The sequence below is a fragment of the Sminthopsis crassicaudata genome, chromosome 3, assembly GCF_048593235.1.
Source record: "Sminthopsis crassicaudata isolate SCR6 chromosome 3, ASM4859323v1, whole genome shotgun sequence".
NCBI lineage: Eukaryota > Metazoa > Chordata > Mammalia > Dasyuromorphia > Dasyuridae > Sminthopsis > Sminthopsis crassicaudata.
In genome coordinates, this window is record NC_133619.1 from 327,165,014 (window position 1) to 327,182,174 (window position 17,161).

General features: G+C 36.1%; 1 protein-coding gene across 1 annotated transcript in view; it reads left to right on the forward strand.

The window, feature by feature from the left end:
- The first annotated feature begins 1,018 nt into the window (after positions 1-1,018).
- The window catches only part of PLA1A (phospholipase A1 member A), a 61,461-nt gene continuing 45,318 nt past the window's right edge, over positions 1,019-17,161 (forward strand). Inside the window, exons 1-2 of the mRNA XM_074301318.1 lie at positions 1,019-1,303; positions 10,628-10,829. Of these exons, the coding sequence (XP_074157419.1) occupies positions 1,216-1,303; positions 10,628-10,829 (290 nt within the window). The 5' untranslated portion in view covers positions 1,019-1,215. The remainder of the gene's footprint in view (positions 1,304-10,627; positions 10,830-17,161) is intronic.

The window sequence follows — 17,161 nt, forward strand, 5'->3', positions numbered from 1 at the left end:
AGAGAATGTGGATGGCTCAAAAAGCCCAGCAAACAAACCAAATGTGTTGCCTATTGATGGTGAAAAGTTCTAGTTAAAAGCTTTAACCACAATCAGTCCTCTGCATCCTGCAGATGGATAGCTCCCCTTCAGTGTCACTCCATTTGCCATCATCCTGCTCTGACTGAGGTTCACTATGCGGGAAGGAATGAATATAGAAAGGCTAGAGTAGCTGTAATGAATCCAGAGCCATGCTCTATGTGATAAGGTAATCACAATGTCAATACTCATTCAAGATGTGTGACTTGCCCTTTGGCCAAAGAGATTTTGCCACCAATCAGAGACACCAATTTACAATTTTTCACAATAGCCTGATTTAATAAGTCTTCTGGTCAACTCTTTGCCAGTTGTTTCAGTGGGGAGTGCAGGAAACACCAGGATCACTGTCCAGTACTGCTCCTCAGCAGCTGTAATTCCTTAGGCAAGTTCCAAGAGCAAATATTTCCCTTGCTGAGTTTCAATTTCTTCCTTTATAAAATGAGGGAGTTCTATATAGTTATAGATGGGGAGTTATAGATGGGGAGTTCTTACCCTCTTTTTTTATGTCATGGACACCTCTGGCATTCTATTCAAGTCTATAATCCACTCTAGAAAAATTTTTTTAAATGCATAAAATAAAATATGTGGGATCACAAAGGAAATCTATTATATTGAAATATAGCTCTCAAAATAATAAATTTGAAGAAATAAAAACATAATGTTCACAAATCCCAAGTTAAGGTTTGGACTTAACTGGGCTAGATGATTCCATAGGAGGGGGGATAAAAAGGCCATAAAGGCAAGATTTTACCTACTACAAACGTTTCCAAGTTGAAGGCATCTTTGTTGTAACTCTATTGTTATAGACACATTGTAATGGGAAGTGGGAGAGGTACAGGAAACTGTTTCCTGAAAATATTTGATTCAAAGAGGAAGGAAAATTTGTCTAAATATCCTTTGGTTTAAAAAAAAAAAACAAATAAACAAATAATAAAACAACAGAAAGTACCCAGCACATTTATTTCCAATAGGGAAACTTTGGTCATTGAGCAAACATGGACTGAGTCGATTGCCACATTTTTCTTTTGGGGGGGTCATAAGGCCAGTTAATGATTAGGATAGTAAAAGCAAATATTCGTGCCTGTCAGGGGTTGGTTTGTTAGCCTTTTGCACTAAGAAGGAGTTCAATTCATTCCTATGCCAAAGGAGACCCACTTCACCATGACCAACAGTCTCAGAAGATGCCTCTGTTTCCTGGGGATACTGTTATTCTCTAATGGTTCAGGTAAGATTTTTTAAAAAAAAATCTTATTCTTCTTGATATCTTTTGTTTACACATCAAATTCATTTCCAAACACATCCCATCCTTCTCCCTGCTCCCTCTCCCAAGCTATCTTTTTTTATAAAGATTAAAAAGAAAAGAAGAAAAAATAGTTTAACAAAATCAACACACCAGCCAGCCACCTGTGATAAATAGTTCCTCACCTTTTCAGAGAAGGGAAGCTAGTAATATTTTAACCAAAATGAGAGGAATCGAGTATCTCTTGTTGAGTTTTATCAAGCAATGACTTTGGCTCTCAATATTATATTAATGTGGTATTAATTCTGGGATGTCCCTTGAGATTCTTTTCCCCCTAGTCAGCCTGATTTTTTTTAAGCCTGAAAATCACATGAGTGACAGTAAAGATGGCACTTTCTCGTTCTAGAAACACCAACTTCCCCTATGGTGGCTGACTCATTTGTTAAAAGTCAACTTTACTTAGATTCACAGACTAACACTGGAAGAGAACATGGAGGTCATCTACACCAGACTCTTGGCTTGACATGAAACCTGATCCAATCTGCTTAGGATGCTAGGATCAAAGCTCTAGAGCTAGAAAGATCAACCCTCTTATTTTATAGATTATGAAACTGAGACCCAGAGAAGTGAAGTGACTGGCCTAAGATCACATATGCACAAAATGACATGGCCCAATTTTAACCCAGTTCCTCTGACTCCAGATCTAGAACTCTTTCCATTGTATTACATTGACTACTATTTGCTACCTTCTCTCTTAGAATCATCCCTTCCTTTTTAATCATTCTGTCACTACCCAGATCCAGCCCATTATCAGCTCTGTTCTCTCCAAGACTCTGGACTGACTATCTGTCTCTATCTGCCTCTTTCTCCCTCACTCTGTCCCTCTCCTATCTCCTTTCTCTCTGTCTCTTTCCTTTTTCTGTTTCTCTTCCCTTCTTTCTGTCTCTGTTTTTGTTTCTTTCTCACTTAACAAGGGGTTTGAATTAAATAGTGCTCTCTCTCCCTCCCTCTCTCTTTCTCTCTCTTGCTCTTTCTCTCTCTCTGTGTCTCCACATATACATATACTCACACACTCTCTTCTCTCAAATGTATGTACATACTCGTACACTCTTGTCTCTTTCTGTCTCTGTTTTTCTCAATCTATTTGTATGTGTTTGTCTTGGACTATCTCTGTCTCTCTGTTGTCTCTCTGTCTCACATACATACTCACACTTTCTTCTCTCTTACATACATACAACACACTAAACTTTAACTATAATTTTGTATATAAAAGTAACCATATATAGTTAGAAAACAATATAATCACAACAAAACTCTCAAGAATATAGCACCTATATTACTATTTCAATTTTATAATCAAGGTAACTGAAATGAGTGACTTATCCAAAATCAAAGAGATTAAAAACAGCAAAGGGGAGACCTGGATTAGGATTTGGAATTATTATAGTAACTTTCTATTTGGTTTTGGTGGATCAAGTCTTTCATAGTCTGCATCCTCTTAACAAAGCTACAAATGGGATTTTCCTAAAGCCCAAATTTGATTGTATCACTCTCTTCACTTAATAGATTCCAATGGGTCCCTCTTACTTCTTAGGATAAAATATAACCTTCTATTACAATCTTAGCTCCATCTTAACATGCCTTACTCCCACTTTTTGTACTCTACAATTTTGCCAATTTGCCCTTCTTGCTGTTTCTCATATAGATCATCCTGTTTCTTACTTTTGTATGTTTCTAGTGACTGTCAGTCATTCCTGGAATGCCCTCTCTCCTTGCCTCAAAGCTCATTTCAAGTGCCACCTTCTGTGTGAAGCCTTTCCTCATCCCCTCAGCTCCATTTAGTACTGTACATCTCTTTAGATCACTTAGTAATTATTTTGTAGATACAGTGTTGTATGAGTAATACACAGCCTGGATAGAATAAACTATTCTATTTTTGTCTTCCTACTTCCATTGTCTAAAATCCTTGTCAACTATTAAACATTTTTCATTCTTAATAACAAAGAAACAAAAATTCACTTTATGCTAACTTTACTTTAAGCTGTCATCTTGAGTCTGTCCAATCTTTGCCAAACTCCAGGAAAAAATTGGCTACACTTGTTACCTCTTCTTTACCACCCCTTCATTTCTCATCTCTTCTCACTACTGAAACCACTTTATCAGTTATCAATGATCTCTTCACTGCTAAAACTAATGTCCTTTTCTCAGTTCTCACTCTTTTTGACCTCCATAGTTTTACTCCTTGACCAGTTATTTTCCTGGTTCTTCTCTCCTCCCTCAGCTTCATGAAAGAAGCTGTTCTCTCCTGATTTTCTTTCTAGCCATAAGGCCATACCTGAGTCTTTTTTGCTGGTAATCATCCATCTCCCAATTTGCAAAGTTTTCTTTTTTGCTGGTCATCATCCATCTCCCATCCTGCAAACAAAGTTTTCTTCCAAGAATGTTCTAGGACCACTTCTTTCTCTATACCATCTCCCTTGATGATCTCATCTCACATGCATTTAATTATCATCTCTACTCAGATGAATTCAGATCTACATATTCAGCTCAAATAGTTCATCAGATCTTTAGTTCTGCTTCACCAATTGCTCATCAGATGTGTCTCTCTGTTCACATTAATCACTTTTCTAGTAATACTTCATCCATTTGCCAAAAGATTATCTCAGGGCGTACATAACTTCTGAGCAGGTCACTTGCTGATAAAAATCCTTCTGGAGCTATCTATTTATTGACTAGAGTAAAAGGCAGATTCCAACATTTAAGGCCCTCATCATCTGGCTGCAACTTACTTTTCCAGACTTTTTTCATCCTATTCCCCTACTTAATTTTCTCTAAATTGGCATTCTTTCTAGTCTGTATATTCATATAAACTGTTTACTTCCTAGACATCCATGATTCTTCATACTTATCTTCTGTAGAAATTCAGTTCACATGTCACTTTCTCTGTGGAGTTTTCCCTGTTCTCTTCTTCTCTGAAGATGTCATTGTTTTTTCCCTCCCGAACTTTGTATTTGCTTCTCTCTGCAATATGCAATGTCCCATTCTGGCTTCATCCATGACTACATGCTTTTAAAGCCTACATGGCTAAGGCCTCCAATACTGACGCAGATATAACTTAGGCTGACAAAGTATAGGAGAATTGAATTCTCACTATCAGTTCCCCTGGCCTCTTTGAAAGCACAGCTTAAATCCCATCTCCCAAAAATCGGCCTTTCCCCATATGCTACCTTTATCTTTTCTCCAAGATTACCTCCCACCTACTCCGTATATTTCTTGCATAAACATTGTTGTTTGCATATCCCCACACTAGAATATGGACTCCCAGAGGGCAGAGACTGTTTTGTCTTTCTGTGTATCACTAGAGCATAACACCTAGTCTGATACACAAGCACTTGATAAATGCTTGTTGAGCAATTGATTGGCAGTTTCCATTATCAGCTTTCAATATGAGAACATGAAGGCCTTGTTGTTATCAAGGCCTTCTTTCTTATATTTCTATTCTTGACCAGGAATTGGAAATGAGTCTGTCCTCAGATTTGAGGAATCCTGTGTTTTATGTAGGATCCTAGTGCTTAAGACCTCCTACAATCATCCTGATGCTGCATGGACAAGTGAATAAATATGTCTAGGAAATAGAAACTACAAAGTCTTGAAGAATCCAGATAATTTTGTTGCCATGTATACTATGCTAGTATTATCACTTTGGAAATGAGATGAGTCTTTAAAAAATGTTGGAGATAGGGTGCCAAGGGATATTAGCTATTTTGTCCATATAACAATCTATTGGATCCATTAGGGGTATGCTGGCAAATATTGAACAAATGACTCTACCAAAAAAAAAAAAAAGTATGCTCAACACAATTTTAATTATTTAATCTGTATAATTAACAATTTCTTCATTGTTTCTTTAAGTTTAAAAATCAACAATAAATCAAGTCCTGACTTGTAGCATTTGTCAGTTTCCAAGATATAAATAATCATACTGGAAATTTAACAATCAGCTCAAAAGCTGGTTTAGCTAGTTCCAGTATACCTTTGTACTTAATGACCCTTGACTCTTGTGCCCCTAAACAAATTGCTACAGGCTTGGAAATAGGAATTTATAAATATTTTCAATAAATTTTTAAAAAAATTAATTACTGATATCTTTTGTCTTTATATCATTGTGCTATTTGGAGATCATAAGCCTTTGTCCTGTGTCCAATGTATCAAATCTACTCTTGAGACAGAAAAAAATTGAGCACCAATATTAGATACTCTGATGGCTCTTGACAAGGTAGACAATATCCTCAGCCAAGAATTATTTCATGGCATTTTATAGCAAGAAATAAAAAATTCTTTAATAAAATAAATATTATGCACAGATTCTTTTTTGGGAAAAGAACAATTTAGCACATAAAGGCAGGCGGTGATATGTGTGTGTATGTTGGGAAAAGGGATCTGGATCTACTTTATACTAGCTACTTAATGGCTGTAACTAAACAAATATTATGCCAACAATGAATAAAAGTTAAAAGCACAAGGAACCACCTTTTCTCATTTCTAACTTTAGAAGGAGACAAATGTATATTTCTCATTTCTAATTTTAGAAGGAGACTAAAGTATCTTCATAGGTTTTACATTTCTGATTTATAGTTAGTTATCTGTCACTAATCAGATAAGGGAATTTAGTCTACTCAAAAAGCTTATCAAATGTGTTCTCTTATCTATCATCATGCTTATATATAGTTGTTATTATTGAATCATTTCAATTGTATCTGACTCTTTGTGACCCCACTTGGGGTTTTCTTGGCAAAGATACTGGAGTGGTTAGCCATTTCCTTCTCCAGGGAAGCAGGGTTAAGTGACATGGCTAAGGTCACCCAGCTAGTAAAGTCTGAAGCTGGATTTGAACTCAGGAAGATAAGTCTTCTTGATGGAGGTCTGGTACTCTATCCACTGTATTACCTAGCTGCCCTTTGCTTAACTCCGTGTGGGGGGGTGTGTATATATATGTATGTGTGTGTGTGTGTGTGTGTGTGTGTGTGCTTGTAATAAGTATTGTGCTTGCTTTTTTCAGTGTGGAAGAAAAGGGAAGTGAGAGGGACAGAATTCAGAGCTGAAAAAAAAAATTTAAAAGAGACATTCCCTAGTTGATGGGTACCTACTTTATTTGCAGGTTTTTGCTACTAGAAGTTATGAATATTTTCTGTAACATTAAAAGGGAAGTACAGAACTGGGAAAAAAATCTTTACAGACAATATTTCTGATAAAGGTCTAAACTATATAAAGAACTGTGTCAAATTTATAAGAATACAAGTCATTCCCCAATTGGTAAATGGCCAGAGTTTATAAACAGACAATTTTCAGATGACAAAATTAGAGTCATTTATAGTCATATGAAAAAATGCTCTAAATCACTATTGATTAGAGAATACAAATTAAAATAATTCTGAGGTACCACCTCACATTTTTCAGATTGTCTAAGATGACAAGAAAAGACAATGATAAATGTTGGAGATGATGAGGGAAAACTGGGACACTAATACATGTTGGTGGAGTTGTGAAATGATCCAACTGTTCAGGAAAGCAATCTGGAACTATGCTCAAAGGGCTATAAAACTGTGCATACCCTTTGACCCAGTAGTGCCATTACTAGTCTGTATCCCAAGGAAACATAAGAGGAAAAAGGACCCACATGTGCAAAAAAATGTTTGTAGCTGTTCTTTTTGTGATAACAAAAAAATGAATAGATGCCCATCAATTGGGAAATAGCTAAATAAGCTGTGAAATATTAAGGTAATGGAATATTAATGTTCTGTAAAAAATGATGAACAAGCTGATTTTAGAAAGACTTGGAAAGATTTACATGAACTGATGCTGGGCAAAACAAGCAGAACCAAGAATACATTGTACACAATAACAGTAAGAATGTGAGATGATCAATTATGACACTTTGTTCTTCTCAGTGGTTCAGTGATCCAAAGCAATCCCAATAAATTTTGGATAGAAAACACCATCACCAACCAAAGAGAGAGAGAACTATGGAGACTGAATGCAAATCAACATATGCTATGTTCACTTCTTTTTTTGTTTTTGTTTTTTTTCTCCCTTGGTTTTTCCCTTTTGTTTGGATTTTTCTCTCCCAGCATGATTCATAAAAAAAAAAACAATTTATTAAAATAAATAAATTAATTAAAATTAAAAAAAGAATATTGTGTATATTGGATCTTTGTTTCTACATGAGATCTTTCCTGATCTTTGTAGTTGCTAGTGCCTTAGCTTCCATAATTATATTGCATTCTTTTTGTATATTTTCTCTATACACATATGTGTGTATATATGCAGGAGTGGAAAGGACTTTGGATTTGGATTCAAAGAATAGGTTTGAATTTTGGTTGAATTCCTTATTATTTATGTTGGGTTTTGGGGGAGGGGTCTTCCCTTCCTTCCTTCCTTCCTTCCTTTCTTCCTTCCTTCCTTCCTTCCTTCCTTCCTTCCTTCCTTCCTTCCTTCCTTCCTTCCTTCCTTCCTTCCTTCCTTCCTTCCTTCCTTCCTTCCTTCCTTCCTTCCTTCCTTCCTTCCTTCCCTCCCTCCTTCCTTTTTTTTTTTCAGTTAGGTGAAAGAGGAGATTGTTTGCCTCAATTGCTATCTAGCCTTAAGCACTGAATGTGTGCAGGCTTCAGTTAAACTGAGAACTGCTAAAAAACCTTAGTTTAAAAAGATCAAGGTTTCCCATTCCATCCAGGGCCCTCTTCAGTCATCTTGATCTATTATCTTGTTTCTGGGTCCAGATGCCTCGGGAGGGGAAAGTGAGGCAGGTGATCTTGAATAGCCCCTCTTTCCCTTAAATCCAATTCACTTGTATGCCATGGCGTCATCTCCCTCTTGTCATGGTTATCTTCGAGAATGAAGGACAAATAACAACAACAAATAATGGGAGGTTAAATTAGATGTCCTTAAAAATCTTCTCCAGCTCTAGCTTTACAATCTTAGATTGTTTCTTCTCTTGGATGTTAGCTCCTCTAGGACACAAATTATTTAATTTGCTCCTTTGTATCCTCTATTCTTTATCTTTTTTTTAAATTGTAGTAAGTTTATTTATTTTTAATACACATTGCTTTATGAATCATGTTGGGAGAGAAAAATAAGAGCAAAAGGGAAAAACCATAGGAGAGTTTAAAAAAAAAAAAAAAAACAATAGAAAAAGAAGTGAACATAGCATGTGCTGGTCTACATTCAGTCTCCTTTGTTCTTTTTCTGGATCAAATGTTATTTTCTGTCCAAAATCTATCGGAATTGCTTTGGATCACTGAACTGCTGAGAACCAAGTCTTTCATAGTTGATCACTGCACATTCTTGCTGTTATTGTGTACAATGTTTCACCTAGCATCGATTCTTGTAAATCTTTCCAGGCCTTTCTAGAATCAGTTTATGATGAACATTTTTTAATATAATAATATTCCATTATCTTCATATACCATATGTTTCACCATTCCCCAATTGATGGGCATCCACTCATTTTCCAATTCTTTCCTACCACAAAAAGAGCTGCTACAAACATTTTTGCACATGTCGGTCCTTTATGATTTCCTTGGGATACAGACCCAGTAATAGCCCTACGGGTTGAAAGTCCCCTATTCTTATCATAGTGTGTGGCAAATATTTTTGCTGTTGTTGTTCAGTCATATTTCTGTCACATCTTACTCTTTGTAATTCCATTTGGTTTTCTTAGTAAAGGTACTGGAATGATTTTTTCATTTCTTTCTCCTGCTTATTTTAAAGATGAGGAAAGTGAAGCAAACAGGGTCAAACAGCTAATGTCTATTGTCAGATTTGAATTCAGTCTTCCTGAGTCCAACCCTTTGCCGTATCTACTTGAGTCACCTAGCTGGCACATAGTAGGCACTTAATACATGTTTATTGATTGGACTTTGATTGGCATATGTAACATATATTTTAATGAGGCATTGTGGTATAATGGAATGAGTTTGGGGTTAGGAATCAGAGTACCTCAGTTGAAACCCCTTTTCTGTTAAAGAATTGTGTGATCTTCCAAATAAGTCTATGATACTATGATCTTTATTGGTGATCTTTTGTATTAGTCACAGAACATTGGAACTAGAGGGGACTTTGGATTATCTAATCCATTTTCTAGATGGGGAAACAGTCTTTGGCAGACCTGTTTAAGGATATCCAGGTAGTTAGTAGAACTAGTTATTCAAACTTAGGTCTTTAGACTCTGAATTAAATTTTTTTTTGTTGTTTCTCTTTTTAACGATGAAAAAATGCTATCTTGACTTCACATCAGCCACCCATCAGCATGACCACACCCTGGCCCCAGCTATTAGATACTATGTCTTTGTTCAACATTTCCTCTCTAACTACAGCATTTGGACATGCAGTTCTCATTACAACTGCTTTTTAAATCCTTACCTAAAATCCTTTAAATTTCTATTCCACATGGTTCCTAATTCCCCTCCTGCTGCATCCCTTTTCTCCTCTTTCCTATTCTAAAACCACCAACTCATGATTGGCTATTTTATTTTTTTAATTTTTATTGGTATCTTTTGCTTTTATGCCTTTATTTTCTTCCTTCCTTCCCTTCTTCCTTTTTTTTTTTTTTTTTCTTTCAGTTAGGTGAAAGAGGAGATTGTTTGCCTCAATTGCTATCTAGCCTTAAGCACTGAATGTGTGCAGGCTTCAGTTAAACTGAGAACTCTCTTGCAACAAATAATAAAAAAGGAATAAAAAAATAACACCAGCAAAACTAGGCAGTTTTCAAAAGAAAAAAAGTGAAGTATCAACAATCAATGGAGAAAAAAAAGTACAAGTCACTTAATCTCTGCATTTTAGCTTTTTCATCTGTAAAATAAGAGGTTTGAACTAAATAGATGTCTTATCAGTGAAGCAGAATGAAATGACTGTGGATTATTTTGCTTAACTATAACACACAAATTACAAGGGAAGGTTTTTCTGAAGGCAGAAAGGAGGAGTGAGAGAGATGTCAAAAAATCAAAAAAAAGAAAAGAAAGAAAAATGCCCTCCCAAAAAAATTTTCTTTAATAAGGTACAGAAGAACAAAAAGTTCAGAGACACAGATAAGCAGGATAGCTTTGGAATTAATATGTTGCATTTATTTTATGTATTTTTTTAAAAATATACTTCACATTCCTTTTTGCACAGAGAAATGTTTATTTGTTTATGCTTGTCAAATTCATAATATTTACAAATTTAAAAAGAAAATGTAAACCTCAAATATATAATTCTTTATTCTTTTCTTTGTCTCCCAAAGCATGAATAAATAGCTTTTAACTTTCTTGCTCATAGGTCATGAGCTTCCCCTTGTACAACACAAATGCACTGACTATCAGAATGCCAATTTTCTACGGGGCACCAACCTCAAAGTCCAATTCCTACTCTTCACTCCTTTGGATCCTGGCTGTGGAAAGCTAGTAAGAGAAAGTAGTGACCTTCAGCATTCTGGATTTAATACTTCTCTGGAAACCAAGTTAATTATCCATGGATTCAGGTAAGAACAGAGCTCTTTAAAGAATGCATATTTAGGGGCAGCTAGGTGGTGCAGTACATAGATCACCAGCCTTGAGATCAGGAGGATGCAAGTTCAAATCAGATCTCAGACACTTAACACTTCCTAGCTGTGTGATCCTGGGCAAGTCACTTAACCCCAATTACCTCAGCTAAAAAAAAAAAAAAAAAAAATACATTTAGATCCACATTGTTTGTTGATAATAAGTACTAATGTGCTTAATAGTACCATGAAAGTACAATGGGAAAAAGGTAAAAAAGAGAGAATTGGCTGATTACCTATTTAAATATTCAAGATTTTATACACATTCATATAGTATTACTATACTGAAAAGTTGCATATAACATAACCTTTCTGGACTTCAGTTTCCCCAACTATAAAGTGGGAGTGTTGTACAAAATAATCTCAAAAATTCCCTCTATCCAATCATCTGCCAAAGTAATTTTCCAAAATAATTTTTTAGGTTTGACTATAATACTATCATCACCACCTCCTTCCACTGAAAACTCAATAAATTTCAGTGGTTTCCCTTTAAATAATATAAAAATATATTTATAACAAAAATATAAATTCTTTCATTTGAGTTTTAAAGCCTTTCTTAATCTATTCCCTTCCTACCATCCCAGTCTTTTTACACTCGACTTTATTTCCTTCCTTCATGTTTACCTCTTAGCTTCCCTGACTTATTTTAAGGTTCAGCTAAAGACCTCTCTTCTGTAGATAGATGGCCTTTCCGACCCTCCGACCCTGAGTTTCAATAAGTTCTCTGATTACTTGTTCTGTGGATCTCATTCTCATTATCCTAGAGAGCTCAAGCAATATTTACAGACCAACATAGGAGTATGCTGGTAAATGTCTAATAACCAACCTTTTCAAGAGAAAATAAATGAAATGCATCTTTTAGAATTATTAACGGGGAGAAGATTCTGTAGGTTGAAGTAAACTTCAAACTCTCCCAATTTCCCCTACAAAGAAAACAAATTTGTCTTAGGGCTAACATAGATTGGCAAAAAAATCAAAAAGATTTAGGACTGAACAGGGATCCTCCCAAAACAACCCAAGAAGATCTTGAAAAAAAGACTTTGGGGTGGGAATTAATCTATCTGAAGTACAAGCAGCTCCAAGTTAACTCTGTAGAAAACATCACATGCTAACGCTCAGCTAGCTATGTCTATAGCCTCAGCAGAAACCACAAAGACTTTCACCCTCAGGACTATTTGTCCATTTGGGTCTGAGTCAGGGAAGAAGAAGTGAATCTGGGCTGATTGGGAGAACCAAGCCTATCTGTGCTGCTGACATGTCCTTGGGTGAGAAGGAACCAGCACCCAGTGAGTGCAGAGGCAGAGTGGGCAGGGATGCTGCTGGCTTCGGGTAATTGCAGGAGAATGAAACTCTTGGTTTAGGCTTCCTGGTCAGAATGGAGAGCTGAATGCAAGGTGTTTACACTAATACCTCTTATTTTAAAAATTGAATCAGCAAAGAAGAAAGAATCCTACCATTGAAACATATTATGGGAACAGGGAAGACAGGAATTCATCTTTACAGGACATTTTAGTAAAAGCAAAACAAAACAAAAACATTCTACCCCAAAGAGTAATGTGCAATGGCTCTCTAGCCAGAGAGAATTTATAAAAGAATTTTTAAAAGAATTTAAAAATCAAAAGAGAGACATTGAGGAAAAACTTAAAAAAAAAAAAAAAAAAAACACACAGCCAATTAGAAAAGGAAGTAGAGTCTCAAAGATGAAAATAATTCCTTGAAAATTAGAATTGGACTGTGTGAAGATGTATTCTGATGGAAGTGGTTATCTTCAACATAAAGAAGATCCAACTCACTTCCAGCTGCTCAATGATGGACAGAAATAACTACACCCAGAGAAGGAACACTGGGAAATGAATGTAAATTGTTAGCACTACTGTCTATCTACCCAGGTTACTTATACCTTCGGAATCCAATACTTATCATGCAACAAGAAAATTGGATTTACACACATATATTGTATCTAGGTTATATTGTAACACATGTAAAATGTATGGGATTGCCTGTCATCTAGGGGAGGGAGTAGAGGGAGGGAGGGGAAAATCTGGAAAAATGAATACAAGGGATAATGTTATAAAAAAAATTACTCATGCATATATACTGTCAAAAATTATAATTATAAAATTAATTTTAAAAAAGAGATTTAAAAAAAGAAAGAAAATTAGAATTGGGCAAGGGGAAGCCAACGAATCTATGAGAGACCAAGAAATGACAAGCCAGATTATAAAGAATTAAAAAATAGAACAGAATGTGAATTATAAGAAAAAAGAGAGATCTGGAGTTCAGATCAAGAAGAGAAAACATAAGAATAATTGGACTGCAGAAATTTGTGACCAAAAAAAGATCCTTGACACAACAATGTAGGAAATAATTCAAGAAAATTGTCCATGAATGATAGAACATAAAAGAAAAGTAAAAATAGAAAAAAAAATCTGCTGATCACTATTTCAATGAGATCCTTTGTGGAAAACATACAGGATGTTATTGGCAAATTTTGAAATGGCCAGATCGAAAAGAAAATTTTGTAAGACACAAGAAAAAAAATTCAAATATACTAGAGCTACAATTTAAATTGTACAAGACTTACCAGCAGCCACAATAAAAGATTGCAGGTCCTGGAATCATATCTACTGAAAATCAAAAGAAATAGGCCTGTGGCCAAAAATATCATATACAGAAAATTTATCTGTAATTTTGCATGAGAAAAAAATGGATCTTCAACAAATTTGCAAATTTTCAAGACTTTCTATCTATCAAACCCAAACTTTTTTTAAATTTAATTTTATTTTTTTATTCATTTTTATAATTATAACATTTTCTTTGACAGTACATATTCATAGGTAATTTCCCCCCTCCTTCCCTCCACCCCCTCTCCTAGATGGCAGGCATTCCCATACATACTAAATATCTTATAGTATATCCTAGGTACAATATATATGTGCAGAACTGAATTTTGTTGTTGTTGTTGTTGCAAAGGAAGGATTGTATTCGGAAGCTAAAAATAATCTGGGAAGAAAAACAAAACAAAACAAAACAAAACAATGCTCACAGTTTACACTCATTTCCCTGTGTTCCTTTTCTGGATGTAGCTGATTCTGTCCATCATTGATCATTTGGATCCGAATTAGATCTTCTCTTTGTTGAAGATATCCACTTCCATCAGAGTACATCCTCATAGTGTATCATTGTTGAAATGTATAATGATCTCCTGGTTCTGCTCGAATCAAACTCAAACTTAACAGAAAATTTAACATATAAAAGCCAGTATCAAAGATCAGTTTTATGAAACTCAACATGGACAGACTGTTTAAACATGGCCAAATCGTTTTTTTTTTTTTTAACATGGGAAATGTATATCATATGTTTAATTTTTGCATCAACAATAGAACAGCTCAAAAGAAAGATTGGCAAAGTTAAGATAAAAATAATAACTAGGTTATTCAAATGAGGTATAGAGGAAGAATAGACACAGAGTCATTGAGGGGAGGAGCAGAGGAAAGCTCATAGTTCTGAAAACCTACTCACATCTGGAATGGGATCAATAGGCAATACTACATATATACCATGAAGGGGATACAACCCTCCAAAATCTATGAAGAAATAAGGGGGGGTGTTGATGGACAGATAGGGAAGGTGAGGGAAGAAGCAAGGAAGGAATCCTTGGGTGAGGAGAGATTAACAATAGCAAGGCAAACTATGGAGCAGAATTTAATTAAAGAGCCAGTAGGGATAGAAATGATAGGAAAGAAAATGCCTCTCATATAAATAGCTTTTCCTAGGATAAATATTAAAGAATGTTTTCCCCAAAATTCCCGCTTTTGTGTCCATGAAGGGATGGGAATAGTGTCTGAAGCACTGGCATTATACACAGTGAAAGGAGCACTCAGATAACCTGGGGTGCAAGCACCATAATAAGTCCTTCAGAAACATCAAAGTAGAATAGAAAACCCATTTTACAAAGAAAAGCACATCCCTTAGTTACACAAAGGGTACCTGAAGTCAAGTTTTGTAGTACCTTCCTAGTTAAGTTGTCCCCAAGGATGATTATAATTATGACATTATAATGACCTGTTAAGTCTCAGGAAGTAATGAAGAGAGTCCAAGGAAGATGGGGTAGAAGTATTATGAGTGAGTTGCCAGAATAATTTTGGAATGAATATCCTACAATTATTATGTGGGTAAAAGATCCTTTCTGTCAAGAAAACAGGATAATCAAGTTAAAGTTATTCCCCTGGAGGGATAGCTAGTACAAATAGAATGACATCCAGGGTGGGATGGTGATATTTGGGAATAGGGATTTTGAAAATATGCAAAAATGCATCGGGTTGAGTATGTGGGCTGCCTTGAGGATGCTGAGGGCACACTCAACAATCCTGAATGCTCCCATTGCCCTCAGAGTTCCCTAGCCTGACTAAAGACTGAGAATTTATCTCCCCATTGGTTGGGCCCACAGAGTGATACCCAGAGAGTTGGAGAGAAAATACTAAGAGCTAAGCTCTCATCCTCGGAAGTGTTGTTAAAGGTACACCTGGAAAAAGTGGAAAATAGCAAGCAAGCAAGAAAGCTAATCTTAAATTATTTGAGAAGTAAAGGCTGGGTCATTGTGGATCTGCAAAGATCTGGGCAGATAAAAGAGAAATTCCCTCTAGCTTACTTCTGTGATTAGAAGTTGTTTTGAGAGTGTTTGAAACCACCAGAAGGAAAAAAGCTATACCCCCTTTCTTTAGCAAAGAGTTTGTTCCTGGGAGCTATAAAACTGTAGGAATTGGGGAGCTGGGGAGTTAAAGGTCATATGCTCAGGAGCAAATAGGTAGCAGTAATCTGCTGAATCTGTAAGCCTGTTTCCCTTCATATTTAATAGGAGAAATTTTGCTGTCAAAAGTCCCCTTTCTTTCCATATAGCTCCATGAGTGTGCAAAATATGAAAAACATATTTGGAGCCTATATAGATGTTGACTCTCTTTCCTTTCCCCACTTCCAAGAAAACTGGACCCATCTGTAAATCATTCACCATCTAGGTTGTCAAGAGGAATGTTCCTCAAGTCAGGTCAACTGGAGGAGACAGAATCTAAAGCTTCCTCACAATTATGAATAATGACACCTGATTGAATGTTGTCAGGGAGCAGAGTGACAGGATTAAGTGTGTGGCACTGTAGGAGAGTTAAGTTGGAAGTGTCTAGCAGGAGACTCTGATATCTGGTAAGCCTTTGGCTTCCAAAATGCTCTCAACATGATGAGGGTTGGCCTGGGATGAGCTCAGAGGCTTCCTCAATTAGAAGGGCTGTGGCAGCTAACTCTAAGGCAGGAGGGTCACCCCAAAGATATTAAGTTTCTTTAAGAAGTAAGCAAGGGGTCTGGAATAAGGTTCAAGAACCTGAGTCAAGGTCCTTAGGGCTTGGCCCCACCTTACCTCAGCATACAGAGTAAAAGTAGGGCTAAGGCCAGAGCAAGAGATTAGTTTAACTTTCAGGATCTTAACAAACTGATAGGAAGAAACTTCATACCCCTGGGTGGGAGAGGGGGAGGTGGAAGTTAGGGGTTTTCCAAATGTGTGTGGAGCTGTCACAGAAGCCCTGAGCTACCTCCGTGTTATGGACATGACTGTCCATGTTCATTGGTGGCAGGTTACATTCCCTTGGATTTGCTCCTTCAAGGATAAAAAAGAAATTGTGAGTCTTAATACAATGATATGCAAAAGAAAGCATCTTTAAAATCTAGAGCAGAAAACCATTGTGTCCACTGGGATACTTGTATTGTGCTCATGGCTTCTACTGACCATTGCTCTAATTATAGAAATTTGCTATAAGAGGAAAAAGCGGGGACATGATTATAATAGCATCAAAATAAGTCCTTCAGGCTTCAGCCTGAGAGCATACACATGACAGGATAAAGCATCCTTAGATCCCAGAAATAATCAGGTGGGAAACAAAGAAACAGAATTGGGAAACTGAGTCAGAAAGATTTCACTCTGAGTAGAGGCTAAAATTGTCCTCCCAACTCTTATTCATATAAGATATTCACTTAGAGACTTATGTCATTTCTCTGGAAGGGTGGGCTACTGATTTAATGATCAGGCAATCAAATTAAGAACGCAAAAGAATAACAGGTACAGTCCCAAGAGATTTTATCTCTACTAGCTAATTCTACTAATCAAAGCTTAGGGCTAGATAAATTATTTTAAAAGTTTACTAAGATTCACACACATAGGAGATCTTGTTTAGTATGTTTAATATGTTTAAACTTATCCTGGTGCAAAAGTTCGATCATTAAACAAG